The sequence below is a fragment of the Symphalangus syndactylus genome, chromosome 7 (assembly GCF_028878055.3).
Source record: "Symphalangus syndactylus isolate Jambi chromosome 7, NHGRI_mSymSyn1-v2.1_pri, whole genome shotgun sequence".
Lineage (NCBI taxonomy): Eukaryota > Metazoa > Chordata > Mammalia > Primates > Hylobatidae > Symphalangus > Symphalangus syndactylus.
The window spans coordinates 59,120,087-59,145,929 of NC_072429.2; the positions used below are offsets into that span (position 1 = coordinate 59,120,087).

The following is a 25,843-nucleotide window of genomic DNA, read 5'->3' on the forward strand; positions in this document are numbered from 1 at the left end:
TACCTCTCAAATGCCCCATCTTCAAATATCATCACATTGGGAATTAGGGTTTCAACATAGGAATTTTGAAGGGATACAAACATTCAGTCCATAGCAAGCCTCTTAATAGAGTCTGAAAAATGTTTCAATTTTTAGCACTTTAGAAGGGAGTTGGGGTTTTGATGGATATCCGTACAGATTCTGCCACTTATGCCTGTAAAATCCCTGTATATCATGGACACTCAAGAATATTTCTTGGACTTAATTTAACATAATTAAAAACATAAATGCAATCAGGCAACAGATAGTGATTGGATATCTACTATGTGCAATCAACATCCTACCCATGTGAGAAACCTGAATTACTGGAATAACAATCCAGCACAAAAATGCTCGTCCTATCTCAAACCTTCCATATTGCTCTGTGTTTCTAAGATTTTGCACAAGCTCTTCCCTGGAGTGGCCTGCTCCCATTCTTCACCCATCAACTCCCAAAGGTGAATATCTTTGGCCCTTTAAAGCACGAACTAATCTTCACTACTTTGGGAAACCTTCTGTAACCGTTAGAATGTTTTAAGTGCATGTAACAGGCCCTGCGCGGTGGCTCACGCTTGTAATCCCAGCACTTTGGGAGGCCGAGGCAGGCAGATCACGAGGTCAGGAGATCGAGACCACGGTGAAACCCGGTCTCTACTAAAAATACAAAAAAAATTAGCCGGGCGTGGTGGCGGGCGCCTGTAGTCCCAGCTACTCGGAGAGGCTGAGGCAGGAGAATGGAGAGAACCTGGGAGGCGGAGCTTGCAGTGAGCCGAGATTGCGCCACTGCACTCCAGCCTGGGTGACAGGGCAAGACTCAGTCTCAAAAAAAAAAAGTGCATGTAACAGAATAATGGAAAGTGGCTTAAACAAGAAAGATGTGTTATCTTATATAACAATAAACAGCAAAAGATACAGAGATAGAAAAGAAGGTCCCGCTGTCTCCTCCCGCTGCCCAAAATGCCAAAAAGAAAGAAGGCCAAGGGAAAGAAGGTGACTCCGGCCCCTGCTGTCATGAAGAAGCGGGAGGATAAGAAAGTGGTGAATCCCCTGTTTGAGAAAAGGCCTAAGAATTTTGGCATTGGACAGGACATCCAGCCCAAAAGAGACCTCACCCGCTTTGTGAAATGGCCCCGCTATATCAGGTTGCAGTGGCAGAGAGCCATCCTCTATAAGTGGCTGAAAGTGCCTCCTGCGATTAAGCAGTTCACCCAGGCCCTGGACTGCCAAGCAGCTACTCAGCTGCTTAAGCTGGCCCACAAGTACAGACGAGAGACAAAGCAAGAGAAGAAGCAGAGACTGTTGGCCCGGGCTGAGAAGAAAGCTGCTGGCAAAGGGGACGTCCCCACGAAGAGACCACCTGTCTTTCGAGCAGGAGTTAACACCGTCACCACATTGGTGGAGAACAAGAAAGCTCAGCTGGTGGTGATTGCACACGACGTGGATCCCATTGAGCTGGTTGTCTTCTTGCCTGCCCTGTGTCATAAAATGGGGGTCCCTTATGGCATTTTCAAGGGGAAGGCAAGACTGGGATATCTAGTCCACAAGAAGACCTGCACCACTGTCGCCTTCACACAGGTGAACTCGGAAGACAAAGGCGCTTCGGCTAAGCTGGTGGAAGCTATCAGGACCAATTACAACGACAGATACGATGAGATCCAGCGTCACTGGGGTGGCAGCGTCCTGGGTCCTAAGTCTGTGGCTCGTATCGCCAAGCTCGAAAAGGCAAAGGCTAAAGAACTTGCCACTAAACTGGGTTAAATGTATGCTGTTGAGTTTTCTGTACATAAAAATAATTAAAATACAAATTTTCCTTCAAAAAAAAGGAAAAGAAAAGAAGGTCCCAGATTTGTACTTCAGTAATGCTATGATGTCAACAAGGACCCAACAGCTTGCCCTATTTCTGCTCTCCCATCCTCACTGTGTTAGGGTTCATCCTCGGGCATGTCCTTTCACGATCATGGCATAGATACCATACATATTTTCACACAATTGTAGTCAAAGCCAGGAAAGGAGGTGTCTCCTTGCTTGTCTCCTTCTATCCAGAGATAAACCTTTACCGAGTTCTGTCTGAAGAATTACTTTTAAGTATCCTTTCCCAAGGATGTGTTACAGGCCCACACCTAAACCAATCAGTGACCAGGAGAAGGGAAGCACTCTGATTGTCTTAGACTTGTGAACATTCATTTTTTGGCCCTGGAAGAGGAGAAGAGTGAATACCAACACTAAATCAAGGTGGCTCTTCCAGCAAGAAAGAAGGAGAGAGGAGTAGGTAACCCCTGCCATCAGCTACACCCCCTCAATCACAACCATCACAGCCTCCTGAGCTGTGGGAGGTGGCCCATCTCAGTGCTCTCATAGCAACCCATAATTAGGGTAATTGTGGCACTTAGCACATTGTCAACTCACTTCTCAGCTCCGCCTCTCTGTGAGCTCCTCTAGAGCAGAGGCTGTTTGTTATTCATCTGCCTCTCTAGGCTTAACTCAGTGTTCACCACATTGAATGCACCCAGCAAATATTGGTTGAACTCGAATAAGTTGAATTACATGGGTCATGATTCTATCCATGCAAATAGGTATTAGCTATTTAGAAGAGTTATTATTGTACTATCTAACTAGGTCACACTTAGAAATATTATGTGAAAATATTTTTGGACAATTAAATGTGATTATTTCAAAGCACCAGGGAAGCAACTGGTAGGGTGGACAGGCACGAGCAAACTTACAACGGTCTTGCTATCCTGATCCTATTAAGTAGCTCATCTTTGTAGTTAACTGTTTCATTTTCACTCCTTTCATTTATATTGTCTCTTCTTAAATGCAAACATAAGTGAGGTAACTTGACTGAATGAAAACAATTTTGATTAAGTTCAGAAACATGTAAACAGTCACACTAAGTTTGTGTTCCATTATGTGGGGTAACATGAAAGGTAGAACAGGGCTGGGCACGGTGGCGCATGCCTGTAATCCCAACACTTTGGGAGGCAGAAGCGGGTGAATCACGAGGTCAGGAGTTCGAGACCAGTCTGATCAACACGGTGAAACCCTGTCTCTACTAAAAATACAAAAATTAGTCAGGCATGGTGGCATGTGCCTGTAATCCCAGCTACTCAGGAGGCTGAGGCAGAAGAATCACTTGAACCCAGGAGGCGGAGGTTGCAGTGAGCCAAGATCACGCCATTGCACTCCAGCCTGGGTGACAGAGAGTCCGTCTCAAAAAAAAACAGAAACAATAAAAGGTAGAACAAACGTTTTATTGACACTTATTTAACACATTTTAGACTTACACTTACAGCTAAAATAGAGAAACCAGGACTGGCCTTATCTTCCACCTGAAACAGCCAAAAACAACAACAAAATTATATAATGACTCTCAAGACACTAGGTGGACAACAAAGGCCACAGGTATTCAGATGGGTACAGATTGGGGCACACAAACAAGAAAACTACCAGAGGCTGGAGGAAAAAACACACAAAACATTAAAGGTAATGGTGCCCAGGGTTTCCACCAGCCAGAATGGAAAGCCTCATGATTCAAGGAACATTGGGTAGAGTACCCAGAAGAGTCTTGCCTCGGCTTTAGGGAAAAATGTCCTTAAGCTTAGTATAGCTCCAGTCTTGCTCAATAACATTGAGATCAAGACCTGAAAGGATCAAAGTGTTTCCAAGTAACTTAACTGTGTCCCAGAAAAAAAAAAAAATCAAGAACATTGATAGGAGTAGAAAAGAAACCTAGCACCCCCAAAGATAAAATTCATAATGTTATGCATCTAATAAAAAAAGTACCAGGCACACAAAGTAGCAGGAAAATACGACTTTCAATAAGAAGATAAATCAACCAATTGAAATTGACCCAGGATGGGCACAAATATTAGAATTCGCAGGCATGATGTTAAAGAATCATTATAAATGCATTCTGTATGCTCAAAACGTTAGAGAATCCTATATTTATATATTTCTTATTATGCTTTAAGTTCTAGGGCACATGTGCACAATGTGCAGGTTTGCTACATATGTATACATGTGCCATGTTGGTGTGCTGCACCCATTAACTCGTCATTTAACATTAGGTATATCTCCTAATGCTATCCCTCCCCCCTCCCCCCACTCCACAACAGGCCCCAGTGTGTGATGTTCCCCTTCCTGTGTCCAAGTGTTCTCATTGTTCAGTTCCCACCTATGAGTGAGAACATGTGGTGTTTGGTTTTTTGTCCTTGCAATAGTTTGCTGAGAATGATGGTTTCCAGCTTCATCCATGTCCCTACAAAGCACATGAATTCATCCTTTTTCATGGTTGCATAGTATTCCATGGTGCATATGTGCCACATTTTCTTAATCCAGTCTATCATTGATGGACATTTGTGTTGGTTCCAAGTCTTTGCTATTGTGAATAGTGCTGCAATGAACATACGTGTGCTGTGTCTTTATAGCATCATGATTTACTATCCTTTATATATACCCAGTAATGGAATGGCTGGATCAAATGGTATTTCTAGTTCTAGATCCTTGAGGAATCGCCACACTGTCTTCCACAATGGTTGAACTAGTTTACAGTCCCACCAACAGTGTAAAAGTGTTCCTATTTCTCCACATCCTCTCCAGCACCTGTTGTTTCCTGACTTTTTAATGATGGCCATTCTAACTGGTGTGAGATGGTATCTCATTGTGGTTTTGATTTGCATTTCTCTGATGGCCAGTGATGATGAGCATTTTTTCATGTGTCTGTTGGCTGCATAAATGTCTTCTTTTGAGAAGTGTCTGTTCATATCCTTCGCCCACTTTTTGATGGGGTTGTTTTTTTCTTGCAAATTTAAGTTCTTTGTAGATTCTGGATATTAGCCCTTTGCCACATGAGTAGATTGCAAAAATTTTTTCCCATTCTGTAGGTTGCCTGTTCACTCTGATGGTAGTTTCTTTTGCTGTGCAGAAGCTCTTTAGTTTAATTATATCCCATTTGTCAATTTTGGCTTTTGTTGCCATTGCTTTTTGTGTTTTAGACATGAAGTCCTTGCCCATGCCTATGTCCTGAATGGTATTGCCTAGGTTTTCTTCTAGGGTTTTTATGGCTTCAGGTCCAACATTTAATTCTTTAATCCACCTTGAATTAATTTTTGTATAAGGTGTAAGGCAGGGATCCAGTTTCAGCTTTCTACATATGGCTAGCCAGTTTTCCCAGCACCATTTATTAAATAGGGAGTCCTTTCCCCATTTCTTGTTTTTGTCAGGTTTGTCAAAGATCAGATGGTTGTAGATGTGTGGTATTATTTCTGAGGGCTCTGCTCTGTTCCATTGGTCTATATCTCTGTTTTGGTACCTGTTTTGGTTACTGTAAACTTGTCGTATAGTTTGAAGTCAGGTAGCATGATGCCTCCAGCTTTGTTCTTTTGGCTTAGGATTGACTTGGCAATGTGGGCTCTTTTTTGGTTCTGTATGAACTTTAAAGTAGTTTCTTCCAATTCTGTGAAGAAAGTAATTGGTAGCTTGATGAGGATGGCATTGAATCTATAAATTACCTTGGGCAGTATGGCCATTTTCATGATACTGATTCTTCCTATCCATGAGCATGGAATGTTCTATTTGTTTGTGTCCTCTTTTATTTCGTTGAGCAGTGGTTTGTAGTTCTCCTTGAAGAGGTCCTTCACATCCCTTGTAAGTTGGATTCCTAGGTATTTTATTCTCTTTGAAGCAATTATGAATGGGAGTTCACTTATGATTTGGCTCTCTGTCTGTCTGTTATTGGTGTATAAGAATGCTTGTGATTTTTGCACATTGATTTTCTATACTGAGACTTTGCTGAAGTTGCTTATCAGCTTAAGGAGATTTTGGGCTGAGATGATGGGGTTTTCTAGATATACAATCCTGTCACCTGCAAACAGGGGCAATTTGATTTCCTCTTTTCTGAATTGAATACCCTTTATTTCCTTCTCCTGCCTGATTGCCTTGGCCAGAACTTCCAACACTATGTTGAATAGGAGTGGTGAGAGAGGGTATCCCTGTCTTGTGCCAGTTTTCAAAGGGAATGCTTCCAGTTTTTGCCCATTCAGTATGATATTGGCTGTGGGTTTGTCATAAATAACTCTTATTATTTTGAGATATGTCCTATCAATACCTAATTTATTGAGAGTTTTTAGCATGAAGGGCTGCTGAATTTTTTCAAAGGCCTTTTCTGCATCTATTTAGATAATCATGTGGTTTTTGTCTTTGGTTCTGTTTATATGCTGGATTACATTTATTGATTTGCATATATTGAACCAGCCTTGCATCCCAGGGATGAAGCCCACTTGATCATGCTGGATAAGCTTTTTGATGTGCTGCTGGATTCGGTTTGCCAGTATTTTACTGAGGATTTTTGCATTGATGTTCATCAGGGATATTGGTCTAAAATTCTCTTTTTTGGTTGTGTCTCTGCCAGGCTTTGGTATCAGGATGATGCTGGCCTCATAAAATGAGTTAGGGAAGATTTCTTCTTTTTCTATTGATTTGAATAGTTTCAGAAGGAATGGTATCAGCTCCTCCCTGTACCTCTGGTAGAATTCAACTGTGAATCCAACTGCTCCTGGACTTTTTTTGGTTGGTAAGCTATTAATTATTGCCTCAATTTCAGAGCCTGCTATTAGAATCTCTGAACCCTATTCAGAGATTCAACTTCTTCCTGGTTTAGTCTTGGGAGGGTGTATGTGTCAAGAAATTTATCCATTTCTTCTAGTTTTTCTAGTTTATTTGCATAGAGGTGTTTATAGTATTCTCTGATGGTAGATTGTATTTCTGTGGGATTGGTGGTGATATCTCCTTTATCATTTTTTATTGTGTCTATTTGATTCTTCTCTCTTTCCTTCTTTATTAGTCTTGCTAGCAGTCTATCAATTTTGTTGATCTTTTCAGCTCCTGGATTCATTGATTTTTTGAAGGGTTTTTTGTGTCTCTATCTCCTTCAGTTCCGCTCTGATCTTAGTTATTTCTTGCCTTCTGCTAGCTTTGGAATGTGTTTGCTCTTGGCTCTCTAGTTATTTTAATTGTGATGTTAGGGTGTCAATTTTAGATCTTTCCTGCTTTCTCTTGTGGGCATTTAGTGCTATAAATTTCCCTCTACACACTGCTTCGAATGTGTCCCAGAGATTCTGGTATGTGGCCTGCCTTGCTAGGTTAGGGAAGTTCTCCTGGATAATATCCTGCAGAGTGTTTTCCAACTTGGTTCCATTCTCCCCGTCACTTTCAGGTACACCAATCAGACGTAGATTTGGTCTTTTCCCATAGTCCCATATTTCTTGGAGGCTTTGTTCATTTGTTTTTACTCTCTTTTCTCAAAACTTCTCTACTTGCTTCATTTCATTCATTTGATCTTCAATCACTGATACCTTTTCTTCTAGTTGACCAAATCGGCTACTGAAGCTTGTGCCTTTGTCACGTAGTTCTTGTGCCATGGTTTTCAGCTCCATCAGGTCATTTAAGGACTTCTCTACACTGGTTATTCTAGTTAGCCGTTCTTCTAATCTTTTCTCAAGCTTCTTTGTGATGGGTTCGAACTTCCACCTTTAGCTCGAAGAAGTTTGATTGTCTGAAGCCTTTTAGGTTCTTCGCGATGGGTTTGAACTTCCTCCTTTAGCTCAGAGAAGTTTGATCATCTGAAGCCTTCTTCTCTCAACTCGACAAAGTCATTCTCCATCCAGCTTTGTTCCATCACTGGTGAGGAGCTGCATTCCTTTGGAGGGAGAGAGGCTCTCTGATTTTTAGAATTTTCAGGTTTCTGCTCTGTTTTTCCCCCATCTTTGTGGTTTTATCTACCTTTGGTCTTTGATGATGGTGACGTACAGATGGGGTTTTGGTGTGGATGTCCTTTCTGTTTGTTAGTTTTCCTTCTAACAGTCAGGACCCTCAGCTGCAGGTCTGTTGGAGTTTGCTGGAGGTCCACTCCAGACCCTGTTTGCCTGGGTATCAGCAGCGGAGGCTGCAGAACAGTGAATATTGCTGAACAGCAAATGTTGCTGGCTGATCATTCCTCTAGAAGTTTCATCTCAGAGGAGTACCTGGCCGTGTGAGATGTCAGTCTGCCCCTACTGGGGGTGCCTCCCAGTGAGGCTACTCGAGGGTCAAGGACCCACTTGAGGAGGCAGTCTGTCCATTCTCAAATCTCAAACTCCATGCTGGGAGAACCACTATTCTCTTCAAAGCAGTCAGACAGGGACATTTAAGTCTGCAGAGGTTTCTGCTGCCTTTTGTTTGGCTATGCCTTGCCCCCAGAGGTGGAGTCTACAGAGGCAGGCAGGCCTCCTTGAGCTGCGGTGGGCTCCACCCAGTTCGAGCTTCCCGCCACTTTGTTTACCTACTCAAGCCTCAGCAATGGCGGGCACCCCTCCCCCAGCCTTGCTGCCGCCTTGCAGTTCAATCTCAGACTGCTGTGCTAGCAATGAGCGAGGCTCCATGGGTGTGGGACCCTCCAAGCCTGGCGTGGGATATAATTTCCTGGTGTGCTGTTTGCTAAGACCATTGGAAAAGTGCAGTATTAGGGTGGGAGTGACCCGATTTTCCAGGTGCCATCTGTCACAGTTTCGCTTGGCGAGTAAAGGGAATTCCCTGACCCCTTCAGAATGCTATATATTTTTGAAAGACCCATATCAAACTTGGAGCGATAAGAAGTATAATGTCTGAGGCAAAAATTACACTGGATATGGTTAAAAGCAGATTAGACATTGCAGAAGAAAATATTGTAAACTTGAAAACAGGAATAAAAACTGTCCAAAATGAAGCACAGAAAGAAAACATAATTTTTTAAATGATCAAGAATATCAGTGAGCTGTGGGACTTCAAGTGGCCTAATGTAGTTGGAGTCACTAAAGGGTGAAGAGGATAAGGACAGAGAAAAATATTTCAATAAATGGTGGCTCAAATTTTTTCCACATTTGATGAAAACTATGAACTCTCAAATCTAAGAATCTCAAAGATCATTAAGCACAAGAAACATGAGGAAACTCAGTAAGTCACCTCAATAATTAATTTGCTCCAGGCCAGACGTGGTGACTCATGCCTGTAATCTCAGCACTTGGGAGGCTGAGGCAGGCAGATCTTTTGAGGTCAGGAGTTTGAGACAAGCCTGGCCAATATGGGGAAACCCCATCCCTACTAAAAACACAAAAATTAGCTGGACATGTTGGCAGGCACCTGTAATCCCAGCTGCTCAGGAGGCTGAGGCAAGAGAATCACTTGAACCTGGGAGGCAGAGGTTACAGTGAGCCAAGATGGTGCCATTGCACTCCAGCCTGGGTGACAGAGTGAGATTCCATCTCAAAAAAAAAAAAATAATAACAATTTTCTCCAAACCAATGACAAAGAGAACATCCTAAAAGCAGCCAGAGGACACATACAAAGACAGGTTATGTAAAGGGCAACAAGGACAACAGCTGATTTCTCATCAGAAACAATGCCAGCAACCAGACTATAGAGGAAGTGCTTTAAAATACTGGAAAGAAAACCTGTAATTCTGTTTCTTTCCATTTTCTTTCAAAAATGAAATTTTAAAAAAGATATTTCAGATACACAAAAGCTGAGAGAATTGTGACCAGCAGAGCCACACTGTAAGAAATGTTAAAGGAAATCCTTTTAGGCAGAACCAAAAGAATACCAGATGGAAATCTGGATCCATACAAAAGACTGAAGAACGTGAAAAAATATGCAAGACTTTTTTCATGATTTAAATCTCTTTTAAGAATAATTGACTGTTTATATAACTGTATTAACAGTGTAATATGAAGTTTATGACATATAAAAAATGAAAATGTATGGATAAATACCACAAAAATGGAGAAGGGAGAAATGAAAGTATACCATGGCATTAGTCCATTTTCATGCTGCTGATAAAGACATGCCCAAGACTGGGTAATTTATAAAGAAAAAGAGGTTTAATGACTCAGTTTCATGTGGCTAGGGAGGCCTCACAATCATGGCAGAAGGGGAAAGGCATGTCTTACATGGCAGCAGGCAAGAGAGAGAATAAGAACCCAGCAAAAGGGGTTTCCCCTTATACAACCATCAGATCTCATGAGACTTATTCACTACCACGAGAACAGTATGGGGGAAACCCCGCCCCCATGATTCAATTATCTCCCACCAGGTCCTTCCCACAACACATGGGAATTATGGGAGCTATAATTCAAGATGAGATTTCAATGGAGACACAGCCAAGTCATATCAAGTATCATGAAGCTGTTTAACTAGATGTAGGATGACTAACTGCCCCTGTTTTCCTTGGACTAAGGAGTTTCCTATGAAAGCAGACTTTCAGTATTAAATTAAGACAATCCCAGGAAAACTGAGGTCATTAGTCACCTTAACACATCAAGTGGTGTGCTATCACTTGAGGGTACACTGTGATAGCTAAACTGACATTGGCAAAGCCACTTAACTGCTCTGTGCCTTGGTTTACTCATCTGTAAACACTGGAACAATAATACTTCCTTATTAGTGTTATGGCAAGAACTTAATAATATGATGTATGTAATGTGTATGGTACATACTAGGGATTAATAAACAGCAGTTTTATCATGATCTAAGTTCACTTTGGGGAAAAAAAATCAAAGTTACCTGGTAGAGAATGAATTAAAGAAAACATGACTGAAAGTAAAGAGACAATTTAGTTGGCAAGTACAGTAAATAGAGCAGAGATTATGTGCTCCAGCACTGTGCTGGAAACTGAAGACAAACATCTGGATCAGGGCACTGTCCTCTACACTAAATCTGTGTTTAGAACTTATTCCACATTTCCATTTTGACCCAGAAATTCCAGAAATTGACTCAGCCAATAATAAACTTTTCTCCCCTGTGCATTGAAAAAAAATTTTTTTAATGTAGAGAGAAAGAAGGAACATTTCAACTCAAAGTATGAAAATATTTTGCTCTTTAGACCTAGTCAGAAAGACCCATATGAAGCATTAGGTCTTAGCAATTCTTCTCTTTATTTATCTAATAAAGTTGTTTTCGATTTTAGATATTCATAAAAACATACGAGGGCACTATTTGATTTTGTCTGGGAAGATAGTTTTCTATATCGGGAGAGACTACCATTAAACAGGGAAGATTTTGATTCATAGCTTTTAAATCGTATTTTGTTAAATTTCAAGAAATACACATTGTGATGCTCTCCTATTGTTCTGATATTTCATAAAATTTGTCTGGGCTGCATGAAATACAAATTTGGCTTATGGAACTCTTCCTGGCTGAATTAAGGTTAAAATGAATATTCCTTCTGTGTAAGATATTTCTTTTGGCATTTTGACAAATGGCTGATGATTCAAGAAATATAAAGATGAGTCCTACATTAAAAAAAGGATTTGATTTTATGTGGGGTTTTTCTTTAGCCTCGTTGAGTTTTGCTTTGTTTTTTTTTTTACATTTTTAAGAAGTCCGACAGATCTGTCTACTGTTAAATTTCTATTACTGGAATACAACTATGTTTTGCTTCTTATGGGTAATATTTAAACATTAACAGACAACTAAAATTGCTTAAGACTGGCAAATAATGCTGAAGGAATTCTCACTTAAACTTTTTTTATTTTTGAGGGAAATAAATGCAATCTGAAGTATTTTGGACAAAACTACTGGTCCTTCATAGCAAAAGAGGAAGGAAGTGGTAAGGAAAGCACAGAGTGGTGCTTTATTTGACAAAATAAAGCATTTAGATTTAAAACCATGCGCACAGTTTATTTCATTTTCTATCACATTTTCTATCTTAAAGAAAATTTATTTATGGACATATAAGAAAATCAAATCTTCACAAAAGGAAGAAAATTTAAAATCAGGTCTTAAATTGAACAGAATGATGAATTAGTCATCATATTTATGTTTATTGTATATTCACCTCCCTAAGCCACTGAGTTGTCTTCTGAAAAGAATACAGATGAAAATAAGACATAGACCCTGCCCTCAAAAAGCCTCCTCTCTTCCTAGGGAAACAGAGCCCGCTACGTGCAGAGGGTACTGACAGGCAAAAGGACCCTGAAAGTCCTCACATAGAAGAAGGCCCTTGCAGAATTTTTAAAAAAGAATTTTGGTGATTGCAAACCAGGAAAAGGGCCTGTTAAGATTAATCATAGAAGAGAAATTCATGCAGATTTCTTTGATGATCATTACCGGTATTTCATGCAGCAGTAACAGGTTTGTCTACAGTTTTACAATTCCAAATAAATTCTGACACACCCAAAGAAAGATTATTTCACTCAGAGAACATGTAGGCCAATTCCTTTTTTGTAGCTATATGTAATTAGAAGTGAAGACTTTATCGAATGTACCCCATTTTCAGTAAATGCATCCTTAAAAAATAGTAGCTTCTCATATTTCTTCTACCAATTCCCTTTGCCTGTCAAGAATTAGTTCCCATTGCTTACAGCTAAAGAGTCATGACAAAGAAACCTTATTCTTCTTTAAGATCTGAGCGAAGATGCTCCTTCAAGAAGGCAACCAGCATCCTTCCTTAAACTGCAGATCATAGCAAAGAAGCCTTATTCTTCTTTAAGATCTGAGCAAAGATGCTCCTTCAAGAAGGCAACCAGCATCCTTCCTTAAACTGCAGAACCCACGCCAGCTTCATTGCATCCTTGCTGCCAGTGTGCAAAGCCTCTGCCGCTTCCTAGATCTGCTATGAAGGGCACCAACCATGGCCAAAACTTCATCTCTTTGTCTTCACAAAAGAATTCAATTTCAAATCTTGTGATTCACATACATCTATCAAGCCTCTAATATCTCAGGGCCAAAATGGTTTCTTTCCCTAGGGTTCATAATTGGAGATGTAGAAGAAGCAAGAGGCAAGAAGACATGAAAAGCTCAGTTTGTCTGCCCTAAAGAGTTTTAATGTATCTTTTCATAATTTAAAAATCTTTAATTTTTTAAGAATTTTTAATCCCCCTTTTCCCCTGTTGCATATCTCCAAAGTGCTAAGCCAAAAAAGACCTTTAGAATTCACACGGTCTAAAATCATGAAAACACATTAATGCACCAGACTTGCATGGAGGATTAGCCCGTATTCTATGTTAGTTTAGTGCCATCAAGTGGTTCAGTTGAAGAAGTAACATTTCTGAATGTTTTTATTACTGTCTAATTTGTAGGCATTAGGTCCTCTTTTATGCCTGAAGGCATTTACTGAGAATGAAGTAAATTTAAAAAAAGCTTGACTTTTAGTTTCACATTCCATATGTTTATAATAAAAGAAATTGGTCCACATTTTCTGCAAAATTTGATAAAACAGATTGGGACTGTCAGCAAATTTTATCAAGAGTCTGTCTACAACATTTACGATAAAAAATGACTGTATCGAATTCAACAGTTTCAATATTCATGATTGTAAAAATTACTTAGGCACACTACATCCTTCATTAAATATTCTGTGGAGCTAGGAAATTATGATTTGTCAAAAAAAAGTCTGAATAGATATCATAGTCTTTCATTTTTACATAAATGAATTTACAAATTAATTAGTTATTATGAAATAAACAGTCGTATTACCACTACCTGAGTTAGAAACTAGAACATTCTCAAGACACTTGCTTGCCCCTTCCCTTTCGTTTATAATTTAGCCTCAGATTAAGTATCCCCTAAATAAAATGTTCTAGTTTTGTCTAATTAGAATCACAGAATATGTGGGGTGTGTGTGTGTGTGTGTGTGTGTGTATGTATACCTTGCTCCTTCCACTAAGCCATAAGTATTTAAGACTCATCTACATTGAGGCCGGGCGCGGTGGCTCACGCTTGTAATCCCAGCACTTTGGGAGGCCGAGGCGGGCGGATCACGAGGTCAGGAGATCGAGACCACGGTGAAACCCCGTCTCTACTAAAAAAATACAAAAAAATTAGCCGGGCGTGGTGGCGGGCGCCTGTAGTCCCAGCTACTCGGAGAGGCTGAGGCAGGAGAATGGCGTGAACCCGGGAGGCGGAGCTTGCAGTGAGCCGAGATTGCGCCACTGCACTTCAGCCTGGGCGACAGAGCGAGACTCTGTCTCAAGAAAAAAAAAAAAAAAAAAAAAAAAGACTCATCTACATTGAAGAATGTAGCTTTTGTGAGCTCATTTTCTTTTTTTTTTTGCTATATAGTAAGACATTGCAAGAGTTATTAATTCATTCTGTTGTAGGTGTGTACCTGGGTGCTTCCACTCTTAAAGATATTATGGATAATGCTGTTGTGAACATGTTCATACATGTATTTTGTTACTTCTTACCTTACAATTCTGAAGGGTAGATACAACTCGGGGATGCATATCTTCAATTTTACTAGTAAGAATTTTTCTAATAATCTCTAATTCTAGAAATTTGTCTTTTCTTCTACGTACACTATCATATTATTGGCAAATGGTGATAGATTACTACTTTTTTTATCCCCTTTTATTTCTTGCTTTGGTAAACTAGCTTGACGCTCCAATACAATGTGCTGTGTATGTGCTATGAATAACAGCAGTAATGATGGACATCTTTCTCTCCTTCTTGAACCTAATGAGATTTTATAACATTTAATCATTAGGTATAATGACTGCTGTCGTTTATGAGATAGCATTTATGAGATTAAAGAAGTTCCCTTATATTTCTAGTTTCTTAGGAGTTTTTCTTTAATTATGACTAGATGTTGAATTTTGTCAAACACTTTTGGCATGTAATGCACTGTTTATATATATTTTTCCCTTATTCTGTCCATGTGGTTAAAATAATACATTTTAAAAATTGATAGTCTAATGTTAAACCAATTATTCACTCCCAGAAAAAATTCAAACTGGCCATGATATATCATCATTTTTTACATGGACACATATGGATTTATTTTTCTAAACTTTTTACAAAATTTTTGTAGATGTATCTAATTGGCGTGTATTTTCTTTCTTTCCTTATACTGTTGTTATGGGGTTTTGGCATCAAAGTTATGGCAGTCTCCTGGGTTGGAGAGCACATCTTCTTTCTCTATACTCAGGAAGAGTTTGCTTTAGAATTATTTCTAACATAAATGTTTGCCAGAATTCACTGTCGAGGTCTGTACTTTTCTTTGTGAAAACATATTTAAGTCAATATTTCACTTATTTCTTTTTTATTTTATGTATGTATTTATTTTTAGTGATGGGGTCTGGCTCTGTCGCCCAGGCTGGAGTGCAGTGATGTGATCACGGCTCACTGCAGCCTTGACCTCCTGGGCTCAAGCAATCCTCCTACCTCAGCCCCTGAAGTAGCTAGGACTACAGGTGTGTGTCACCATGCCCAGCTAATTTTTGAAATCATTAATATTTTGTAGACACAGGGTCTTGCTGTGTTGCCCAGGCTGGCCTCAAACCACTGGCCTCAAGCAATCTTCCCACCTCAGCTTCCCAAAGTTCTGGGATTACATGTGTGAGCCACCTCATCCTTCTTCTGAAATATTGCTAAGTTGTATTTTTCTCAGAACATGGCCATTTCCTCTAAAATTTTCAAATACATGGGTTTGCTATTATTCATAATAGCTTCTAATTATCCTTAATGTTTTTGGAATTGGCTGAGAGATCATCTTTTTCTATATTCTGAATAACAGCTATTTGTCTATTCTCTTTTTTCTTTCTTATCAGTAGTCTCAGGAGTTTGTCAATTTTATTAATCTTTTAAAAGATCTAATTACCAGCTCTGTTGATGCGCTTCCTATTCTATTTATTTTCTAAATTATTAATGTCTGCTTTTATCTGTATTATTTCCTTATTTCTATGTTCTTTGTATACATTGTGCTATTCTTTCACTAACTTCTTAAATGAATGTTTAGCTTCGTTCTTTTGTTCCTCTAAGGAAAAGTACTGTAAGTACTGATTTTGCTATGTAAGTTTTGATGTGCAGTGTTTTTATAATTCCATTTAAAATATTTTCTAGTTTATATTGTGAATTCTTCTATTATTCATGAGTTCTTTAAAATAATATTTTAAATGTACAAACCTCTGAAGGTTTTTTTTTTTTTTTTTTTGGCCTTTCATTGTTTATTTCTAGCATTACTGCATTGTAATAGAAGAATATACTTTGTATTACTTCAATCCTTTGGTATTTTGGGGATTTGCCTGATAGTCATTCTATCATCACTATTTGTAAATGTTTCTTATGCTTAAAAGATTTCAGTGTTCTGCAGATGTTAGGGGCAGTGTCCTGTATTTGTTAACTGTGTAGTTCAAGTAGTTCTAGATCTCCACTCTTTTTTGTTTTGTTTTTGTTGTTTAATTAATCTAGAAGCTACAGAGAGAGGTAAGTTAAAATCTCCTGTTATGATTCTTAATTTATCTATTCCTCCTTGTAGTTTATTATTCTTGCCTTATAAATTTTGAAAGCATACAGATGTATGTCTTTCTGGTGAAGTGAACATTTAGCATCATGAAGTAATTCCATGTACCCCTAGTAATGCTTCTAACCTTAAAAATCTATCAATACACCATCCTAGCTTTCTTTTATTACTATTTGAGTTGCATGCAGTTTTTCATCCTTTTACATTCAAACTTTCTATATCTTTAAGTTTTAGATATATTTCTTGTAAAGACTACATAGTTGGATTTTATTTATTATCCAGCATAACATTTTAACTCTATATTTTGAACTAACTTTAGAATTACAGAAGTTATAAAAATTGCACAGAGTTCCTTATATCCTTAATTCTACTTCTAATGCTAACATCATAGGTAATCATATCGTAATTGTTGAGAACAGGAATCTAACCTTGGCACAGTGTTATTTACTAAACTACAGACTTCAGAGAGAATGTCACCAATTTTTCCACTATTGTCATTTTTCTGTGCTAGGATCCTGTCCAAGTTCCAGCTCTGCACTTGCTTTTTATTCATCCTTGGTCTCCTCTATCCTGTAACAGTTCCTCTGACTTCCCTTGCCTTTTATGATCCTGACACTTTTGAAGAGTACTGGTCAATTGCTTTGTAGAATGTCCTTCAATTTGGGTTTGTCTCGTGTTTTTTCATTATTGGGTAGAGGTTGGGCATTTTGGGCCAAAACACTACTAAAAATTATGTTGTGTCCTTCTTAGTGTATCATATCAAGTGTGTCATGATGCCAGTATGTCTCATTACTGGTTATGTTTACCTTGATCACTTGGTTAAGTTTGTGTTTTCTGGGTTTCTCTACCGTAGAGCTACTCTCTCTCTCTCTAAAGCAGACACATGTCTTGGAAGAGATAACTTGAGAACAGGCAAAGCCTACTTTTTCTTAAACTTCTGCCCACCAAATTTAGCCTCTGTAAGTGGATATTGACTGCAACATTTATTACTACAGTATTTGCCTAATAGTGATTTTCTATTTCCCACTTTTCTTTTAAAGTTTTTTGTTGGAATTCTCTTTCAAGGAAGACCTTCCTCTTATCCCTGATTTGTTTATTTATTCAATTGTTTATTTATATCAACAGTCACTCTACTATATTCCATTTATTAGAAATGAGTTACTAGCACTATCCCATACTCTAGAGGAGGGAATTACAGAATGGCCTCGTTACCAAGAAGTGTGGTCAGTGAGACCATCTTAAACAGCCTACGATGCCTGATATTCCTAAAGTACTTGTCCTGTTTTACATTTAATTTTGTCATTAATGCCATCTGAGATTACAATTTTGAAGAGATCTACAGTAGCTACTTCAGTACAGTCCTATAATAAGGGATCCATTTTACAAATGAGGCACAAAATGAATGATTTCTTTTCCAAATAACACAGCCAAACTATACACAACTAGGTTAGTAACATCAGTCATTTAGTCTAACACGGTGGTCAAGTGCCTGGGCTCTGGAGTCAAACATAAGTGAACTGAAATCCAGGTTTTGCTGCTCACTAGCTGTGTGATCATGTACAAATTAGTACATCATAAATCAAATTTGATATCATAAGTCAAATGGAGATAATATTAGGATCTTCCCTAAGGGTTGTAATATTGGACCTTTGTCTTTTGGAGTATGTCCAATATCTACCTGGTTCCTAGTTGAAGGAATCTAAATGTTTGGAGTCTTGTATTTATTCTAGAGAATTAGAACTCTTAGTGTCCTAAAGCATTATCTTGCCCCATTTTAACACTTACACACTGTGATTTAATTTAATTTCTGTATTCATCTTCCTCATTATATTTGTGTCTTCCACGGGATAGGGTTCAGCTTTATGTCCCCTACTCTTACAACAATCCCTGGTTTATAACTGGAGAGCCATGTGTATTTGTTGAAGAAGTGAGTGAGTGAATGGAGAGAATGAAACAGAGCTCACAGATTCACTTTAGTATTATCTTTCAGTATCATAAACAAACTTGGAGTTGAAAACCAGCCTTAAATATTTGGCTATCAGTTTCAATAAAGTTCAAATATATGCAGAAAAGAATTTGTACATATAACAATTGAAACTATTAAACCAATATTTTTAACCTCAACGATTTTATTAATATATATTATATATATTTTTTTTAGACAGAGTTTCACTCTTGTCGCCCAGGCTGGAGTGCAATGGCACCATCTCAGCTCACTGCAACCTCCACCTCCCAGGTTCAAGTGATTCTCCTGCCTCAGCCTCCCGAAGTAGCTGGGATTACAGGCACCCGCCACCACACTTAGCTTTTTTTTTTTTTTTTTGTATTTTTAGTTGAGACGGGGTTTCACCATGTTGGCCAGGCTGGTCTTGAACTCCTGACCACAGGTGATCCACCCTCCTCGGCCTCCCAAAGTGCTGGGATTACAGGCGTGAGTCACCGTGCCCGGCCTAAAATATATTTTTTAATGTTAAAATTTATATTTTTAGTGGTATTTGGAAGTGAAAATAGGGTGTTCTATTGCCCATCTTGTCATGTTCAATTGTGCTTAAAACTAGCTTCTACAGATGTTAGTAAAAAATCCATGCAGTATCACATTTTCACAGTGTGATGTGTGTGAGGAAACCTAGAGGTTTTAAAACCTACAGTGGTATTTGCTCTCGCCTTTTCCCACTCCAGCCTCAGTATGAACGCAGACACGTTCTTTAATCTCCCATAGCAGAGCTGAGCCTAGACTGAAATAGTAGATCGGTTCTGATTAAGGTCCTGAGACTAACAGAAGAAAGGCACTGATAAGTTAGAGTGCAACGTGCAATGGCCCACAGGATGTGGTTGCTCTCTGCACCCACCAGCACAAGACCCCAGTCCTGGGGCCCCCAGCGTGACTGCGCCCATGCTGCTGCATCTGCTCTTTGCCTCCATGAGGCAGGAGCCCCTGTTTCTCAAGAATGCCCTTAATGACAGCCAGATGCCCAGAGTCCATGTCTGAAAGAGATGCCCAAAGAGAAGAATGTGACTTTCCCATCTACAGTCTACCTCCAAGGCCTCACTTTCTGTCCAGGATATTCTAATTCCTAGGATAGTTGTCAAATACTATTTCTTTTCCCTTCAAGAGACATGACAGCATAACCACAGGGGTGCGACCTTATTTTAGATTCAACAGGACAATTTTATCGTCAACATAATAAAAGCTAAAAAGTATTTAGCAGTGCAGAGACTTTATGTATAGTAATTACATTTGCTCTTCAGAACAACTCTATGAGGTCAATAACACTGCTACCCTATCTCCAGAGGAGGAACCTGGAGTACACCTAAGTGACTTGCCCAAGATTACACATGTAGTGAGTACCACAAACCCATATCAGACTCCAGCATTCAAGTTCTTTACTAAATGTTCAACATTAGCGTAAGCGCTATACCTAGAAATCAGTCAGGGCTACAGTGTTATCAGAAAGATATCCTTTTATTCTTTTGGGTATTATAGAAAAACCTTAGATTTGGGAAATGGATACTCCTGGTTCAAACCTGACTCTGTCACTTACTAGGTATTTGGTGACATTAAACAACATTAAACTACATGTGTAAACTCTATGAGCCTTAGTTTCCTACTTCATTAATTTATGTGTGGATTAAAAAAGATAGTGCCGGCCAGGCACGGTGGCTCACGCCTGTAATCCCACCACTTTCGGAGGCTGAGGCAGGTGGATGACCTGAGGTCAGGAGTTCAAGACCAGCCTGGCCAAAATGGTGAAACTCGTCTCTACTAAAAATACAAAAATTAGCCGGGTGTGGTGGTACACACCTGTAATCCCAGCTACTCGGGAGGCTGAGGCAGGAGAATCTCTTGAACCTGGGAAGTGGAGGTTTCAGTGAGCCAAGACCATGTCACTGCACTCCAGCCTGAATGATAGAGCAAGACTCCGTCTCAAAAAAAAAAAAAAAAAAAAAAAAGGTAGTGCCTGCAATGTTCCTAATAGTGCCTGGTACTTGGTAGGTGTCTGATAAATGCTGAGTAATATAATATGATTGATTTGCTTCCTGATTTTTGTTTTCTCTATGCCCATTAGCATTTCTGCCTGTTTGAAAAGTTCACATTCAGTATACTTACAGAGAAATAGCTCAAATAACTTGAAATCCATACAAAATATAATATTTCATTTGTGACACTAAACAATATCCTTACACATAGGATGACTGTCTTAGTCCATTCAGGCCCCTATAAAAAAATACTGTAAACTGGGCAACTTATAAATAGCAAAAGTTTATTTCTCACAGTTCTGGAAGACAGAAAGTCCAAGACCAAGGTGCCAGCAGATTCAGAGTCTAGTGAGGGCCGATGTTCTTGTTCATAGGTGGCATCTTCTCGCTGTATCTTTACATGGTAGAAGGAGCAAGGCAGCTTTCTGCGGTCTCTTTTATAAAGGCAGTAATCTCATTCATTAGGACTCTGCCCTCATGACCTAATCACCTCCCAAAGGCCCCATCTTCTAATATCATCACAGTGATGGTTAGGTTTCAGCCTATGAATTTGTGGGAGGACACAAACAGATAAATTATCTTATAAATGGAAGCACTTGAAGTAAAAGGAACTAATGTTATATGATAAAAAAAAAAAAACACTTTCAGTTTCAGACTCTAAATATGTTTCTGTGATTGGAATGAGTAGTAAAAAAAATTTGACTACATGAGTGGTAATTTCAAGAAACCTAGACATACTCTAGTGTAATATATCTGTATATGAATGAAATGATGTTTAAGAGATTTGTAAATAGATCTAATATATACAGACACAGATATCAGGATACGCAGTATTTTTTTTTTCTCCTTTGCATGTCCTTTGAAGGTTTAATGGCATTTTTGGATGAACTAATGTATTCCTTCCTCCACTCTATCACCTAACACTCTCACTTAGAAAAGATAAAAGATACACAAATATAATAAATACACAATAGCAAAAAGATTTTACTGTCTCAATCTAGGTGTGACCTTTTTTAAAAAAATCTAATTGTTATTAAAAACAAAGCATTTGGCTAAACTATTTCAAAGTCAATGTTTTGCTATTTCAAAATCAATGTTGTGCTTTTCATAAATATTACTTAACATTGAATGACTTTAATCTTACTGTGTGCTGCTCTGTAATTACCCTGTCCATTTACCAGAGTATACGTTTCCCAGCCTGTTAATCTTGGAAGGCATGCTCAAAGATAAGGATTTTATGACTCTTTTACTGGAATATTTTTTTTCTTTCTTTTGAGGTGGAGTCTCACTCTCTCCTGGAGCGCAGTGGCATGAACTTGGCTCACTGCAACCTCTGTCTCCTCAGTTCAAGGGATTGTCCTGCCTCAGCCTCCTGAGTAGCTGGGATTACAGGCATGCACCACCATGCCCAGGTAATTTTTGTATTTTTAGTAGAGATGGGGTTTCACCACGTTGCCCAGGCTGGTCCTGAACCCCTGACCTCAGGTGATCCACCCCCATCGGCCTCCCAAAGTGCTGGGATTACAGGCTTGAGCTACCACGCCCGGCCTGGAATTATTTCTTTAGGAAAGGGTAGATGCTTATTTAAAATTTCTTAAAGAATTTTTCAAGATACAGTGCTGCAGCCACATTCTTTGGGATTTTGATTGTGTTATAGGAGGTACAAAATAATTTTTAAGTATTTTTCACAGTATTGAGTAGATCAGTTCACTAGAAAGGATATAAATATGCAGCAAGAGAAAAATTAAAATATCCAAAATATCACCAACAAAGGTAACCTTTGTTTTTGCTGTTCGTTTTTGTTGTATTTTAGGGGGCTTTCTTTTGAGACAGAATCTCACTCTGTCCCATAGGTTGTGTAGTGGCACAACCATAGCTCACTGCAGCCACAACCTCCCAGGTCCAAGCGAGCCTCCCACCTCAGCCTCCCAAGTAGCTTGGACCACAGACATGTGCCACCACGCTTGACTAATGTCCTTTTATTAATTTCAATTTTTTATTTTTAGTAGAAACAGGATTTCACTATGTTCCCCAGGCTGGTCTTGACCTCCTGGGCCCAAGTAATCCCCCCACCACTGCTTCCCAAAGTGCTGGGATTACAGGCATGAGCCACCACACCTGACCAATAACCACTTTTAACAACTATCCTTACATATATTTTTCTATATAAAGGTGGTCCTCAACTTACAATGGTTCCATTTATAAGTTTTAAACTTTACAATGGTGTGAAAGAGACGTGCATTCACTAGACACTGTACTTTGAGTACCCATACAACCATTCTGTTTTCACTTTGAGCACAGTATTCAAAAAATGACATGAGATATTCAATACTTTATTATAAAATAGGCTTTGTGTTAGATTATTTTGCCCAACTATAGGCTAATGTAAGTATTCTGAGCCCATTTAAGGTAGGACAGGCTAAGCCATGATATTTGGTAGATTAGGTGTATTAAATACATTTCTGACTTATGATATTTTCAATTTATGATAGGTTTATCAGGACATAACCCCATCAAAAGTTGAGAAGCATCTGTATAGAAATATCTTTTTGCAAAAATAGAAACATACATGTGGTTTTATAGATCATTTTGCTTAACAAGATATTATAAACATAATCCAGTATAAACAAATATTCATCTACAAAAATTATTTTTACTAACTAAAGAGTAATTCATACTGTGTCATAATGGACCACTTCTGATTTCAGCTCCTATGTATAAAAAGCAGGGAGGTCATGACTCTCATCCTATGCTTAACAGCTTTATTGAGATATAGTTCACATACTTTGCAATTAATCTATTTAAAGTGTACACTTGAATGATTTTTAGTATATTTACAGATATATGCAAGCATCACCACAGTCAATTTTAGAATATTTTTATCACACCAAAAACAAATCCCATACACTTTAGCTATCATACCCCAGGTGCATATCCTCCCTCTCCCCACCAGCCCTAGACAACCATGAATCTACTTTCTGTCCTATAGATTTCCCCTTTCTAGATATTTCTTATGAATGGAATCACATAATATATGGTCTTTTGTGGAGGGCTTCTTTCAGTTTTTAGGGTTCATGTATGTTGTAGCATGTATACGTACTTCATTTTTCATGAACGAATAACATTCTATTGTATGCACATTGTGTTTATTCATTCATCAGCTGATGGACATTTGAGTTATGTCCACCCTGGGCTATTATAAATAATGCTGCTATAAGCATTTGTATATAAGCTTCAGTATGGACATATGTTTTCATTTATCTCAGGTATATACCTGGGAATGGATTTCTATATCATATAATAGTTCTACATTTAATCATTTGAGAAATCTCCAGACTGTTTCCAAAGTGACTGCATCATTTTATATTCCCACCAGTAGTGTGTGGAGGTTTCCAATTTCACCACATCCTCACCAATACTTGTTATTAGCTGGCTTTTTGTTTGTTTGTTTGTTTTTTGTTTTTTTTTTGACAGAGTCTCGCTCTGTCGCCCAGGCTGGAGTGCGGTGGCGCAATCTCGGCTCACTGCAAGCTCCACCTCCCGGGATCACACCATTCTCCTGCCTCAGCCTCCCGAATAGCTGGGACTACAGGTGCCTGCCACCACGCCCGGCTAATTGTGTGTGTGTGTGTGTGTGTGTGTATTTTTAGCAGAGACAGGGTTTCACCATGTTAGCCAGGATGGTCTCGATTTCCTGACCTCGTGATTAGTCTGCCTTGGCCTCCCAAAGTGCTGGGATTACAGGCGCGAGCCACTGCACCCGGCCATTAGCTGGCTTTTTAATTCTAGCTGTTCTGGTAAGTGTAACCTGGACTTCTGTGTTTGATTTGTACTTCCCTGATTAATGATATCGTGCATCTTTTCTTGTGATTATTGGCCATTATCTTTCTTAGAGAAATGTATGTTAATTTTCTTTGCCCATTTTTTTTTCTTTGGGTTATTTATCTTTTCATCATTGAGTTGCAAAAGTTCTTTTTATATCCTGGTATTAGGCCCTTATCCTATTACAAGGACCCTTGTGATTGTATTTAGGAATGTAATTCACTTGGAATGTCCAGAATAATTTCCCCATCTCAAGACCCTTTACTTAATCACATCTGTAAAGACTTTGGCATATAACATAATATTCACAGGTTCCAAGGATTAGGACATGATATATTGGTGGGAGGATCACGATTCTGCCTGCCACAGTGGCCCCCAATAATCCCTGTCTCCTCGTGTTCACAATCTTGTGTAGTTCTCTACTATATTAAATTCACATTGATTTATGTGACCAACAGCCTATGACACAGTGATGTTATATATTTCTGAGATTAGATTATAAAAGACTAAAGCTTCCGTTTCAGTTATCTCTCTCTCTCTTTCCTTCCATCCTTCCTCCACCTCCCCCTCCTCTCTCTGGAAAGATCTAGTACCATGTCTTGAGAACAATAAGATAGCCTCATGAAGAGGTCCGTGTAATGAGGAAATAAGACTTCCAGCCAACAGCCAAACAGAAACTGAAGACTCCAGCAAATAGCAATGTGAGTGGGCCTTTTTGAAAATGGACCCTCCAGGCCCAGTTGAGCCTTCAAACAACACACACACAAAAAACCCACGGCATCTCAAGCTAACAGATTGACTGCAGCTTCATGAGAGACCCTGAGCTAGCAGCACACAGTAAACCTTTTGCCACATTCTTGAACTTCAGAAACAGTGAGAGAAAGTGTTGTTTAAAACCGTTAAATTTTGAGAGTAATTTTTCATGCAGTAATAGAAAACTACTGTCAAAGGAAAATATTAGTGTGCAACTAAAAGTTAATGGAAGTCTGTTAATATTATGAGGGACCTCACAATTATTAGTACAGTCTGTATTATTGTCCAACAATTTTATGAAAGATAGGTAGAAGAGTTATAACAGGAAACTTGTCATGATAACAAAGGATTTTAAGCAACTAAAAGGACAACTGCCAATATATGATACTAGGACCACACTGACACAGGGATTATGCTATAACAACTTTGCGTTGTCCAGATTAAATCTGTGTTACTGTATTTTGGAAGTGTCCCTTGTATGAGTGCACATATAATCTAAGAAATGCACATTTTAGGAAAAAATAAGCCCAAGACAAATTAATACTTGATCTTGACAGGATGCATTTCTGGTACAAATGTAAACTGGAACATTATTTCTTTTAGATAACTTAGTAATATATTTTGAAAGCCTAAAAATATGCTTAACCAGTAATTATACTTTTATGTATTTTTCTTAAAAATCTCAATAATTAATTAAGATTCACCTTTTTTAATGTAGCATTGCTGCATGCTGGAAATAATTTAAAAAATAAAAAACGAAATATCTAAACATAAGGGCTTGATTAGATACATGTGACATATTGTGTTTAATGCCATAAATTTATCTTTAAGTACTACTTTCATTGCATCCCACAAATTTTTCATTTTTGTTTAGTTCAAAATATTTAAAGACTTCTGAAACTTTTCTTCTTTGTCCAATGTTATGTAGAAGTGTGCTGTTTATTCAGGGATTTTTTAGCTATCTTTCTGTTAATGACATCCAACTTAATTATATTATGGTCTGAGAATATACTTTATATGATT

General features: G+C 38.6%; 1 protein-coding gene across 1 annotated transcript; it reads left to right on the forward strand.

Annotated features, from left to right (window-relative positions):
• Positions 1-975: 975 nt before the first annotated feature.
• Positions 976-1,848, forward strand: LOC129486426 (large ribosomal subunit protein eL8-like). The gene has a single exon (XM_055286323.2). The coding sequence runs from the start codon at positions 976-978 to the stop codon at positions 1,774-1,776; it is 801 nt and encodes a 266-aa protein (XP_055142298.1). The 3' UTR covers positions 1,777-1,848.
• The last annotated feature ends 23,995 nt before the right edge of the window (positions 1,849-25,843 follow it).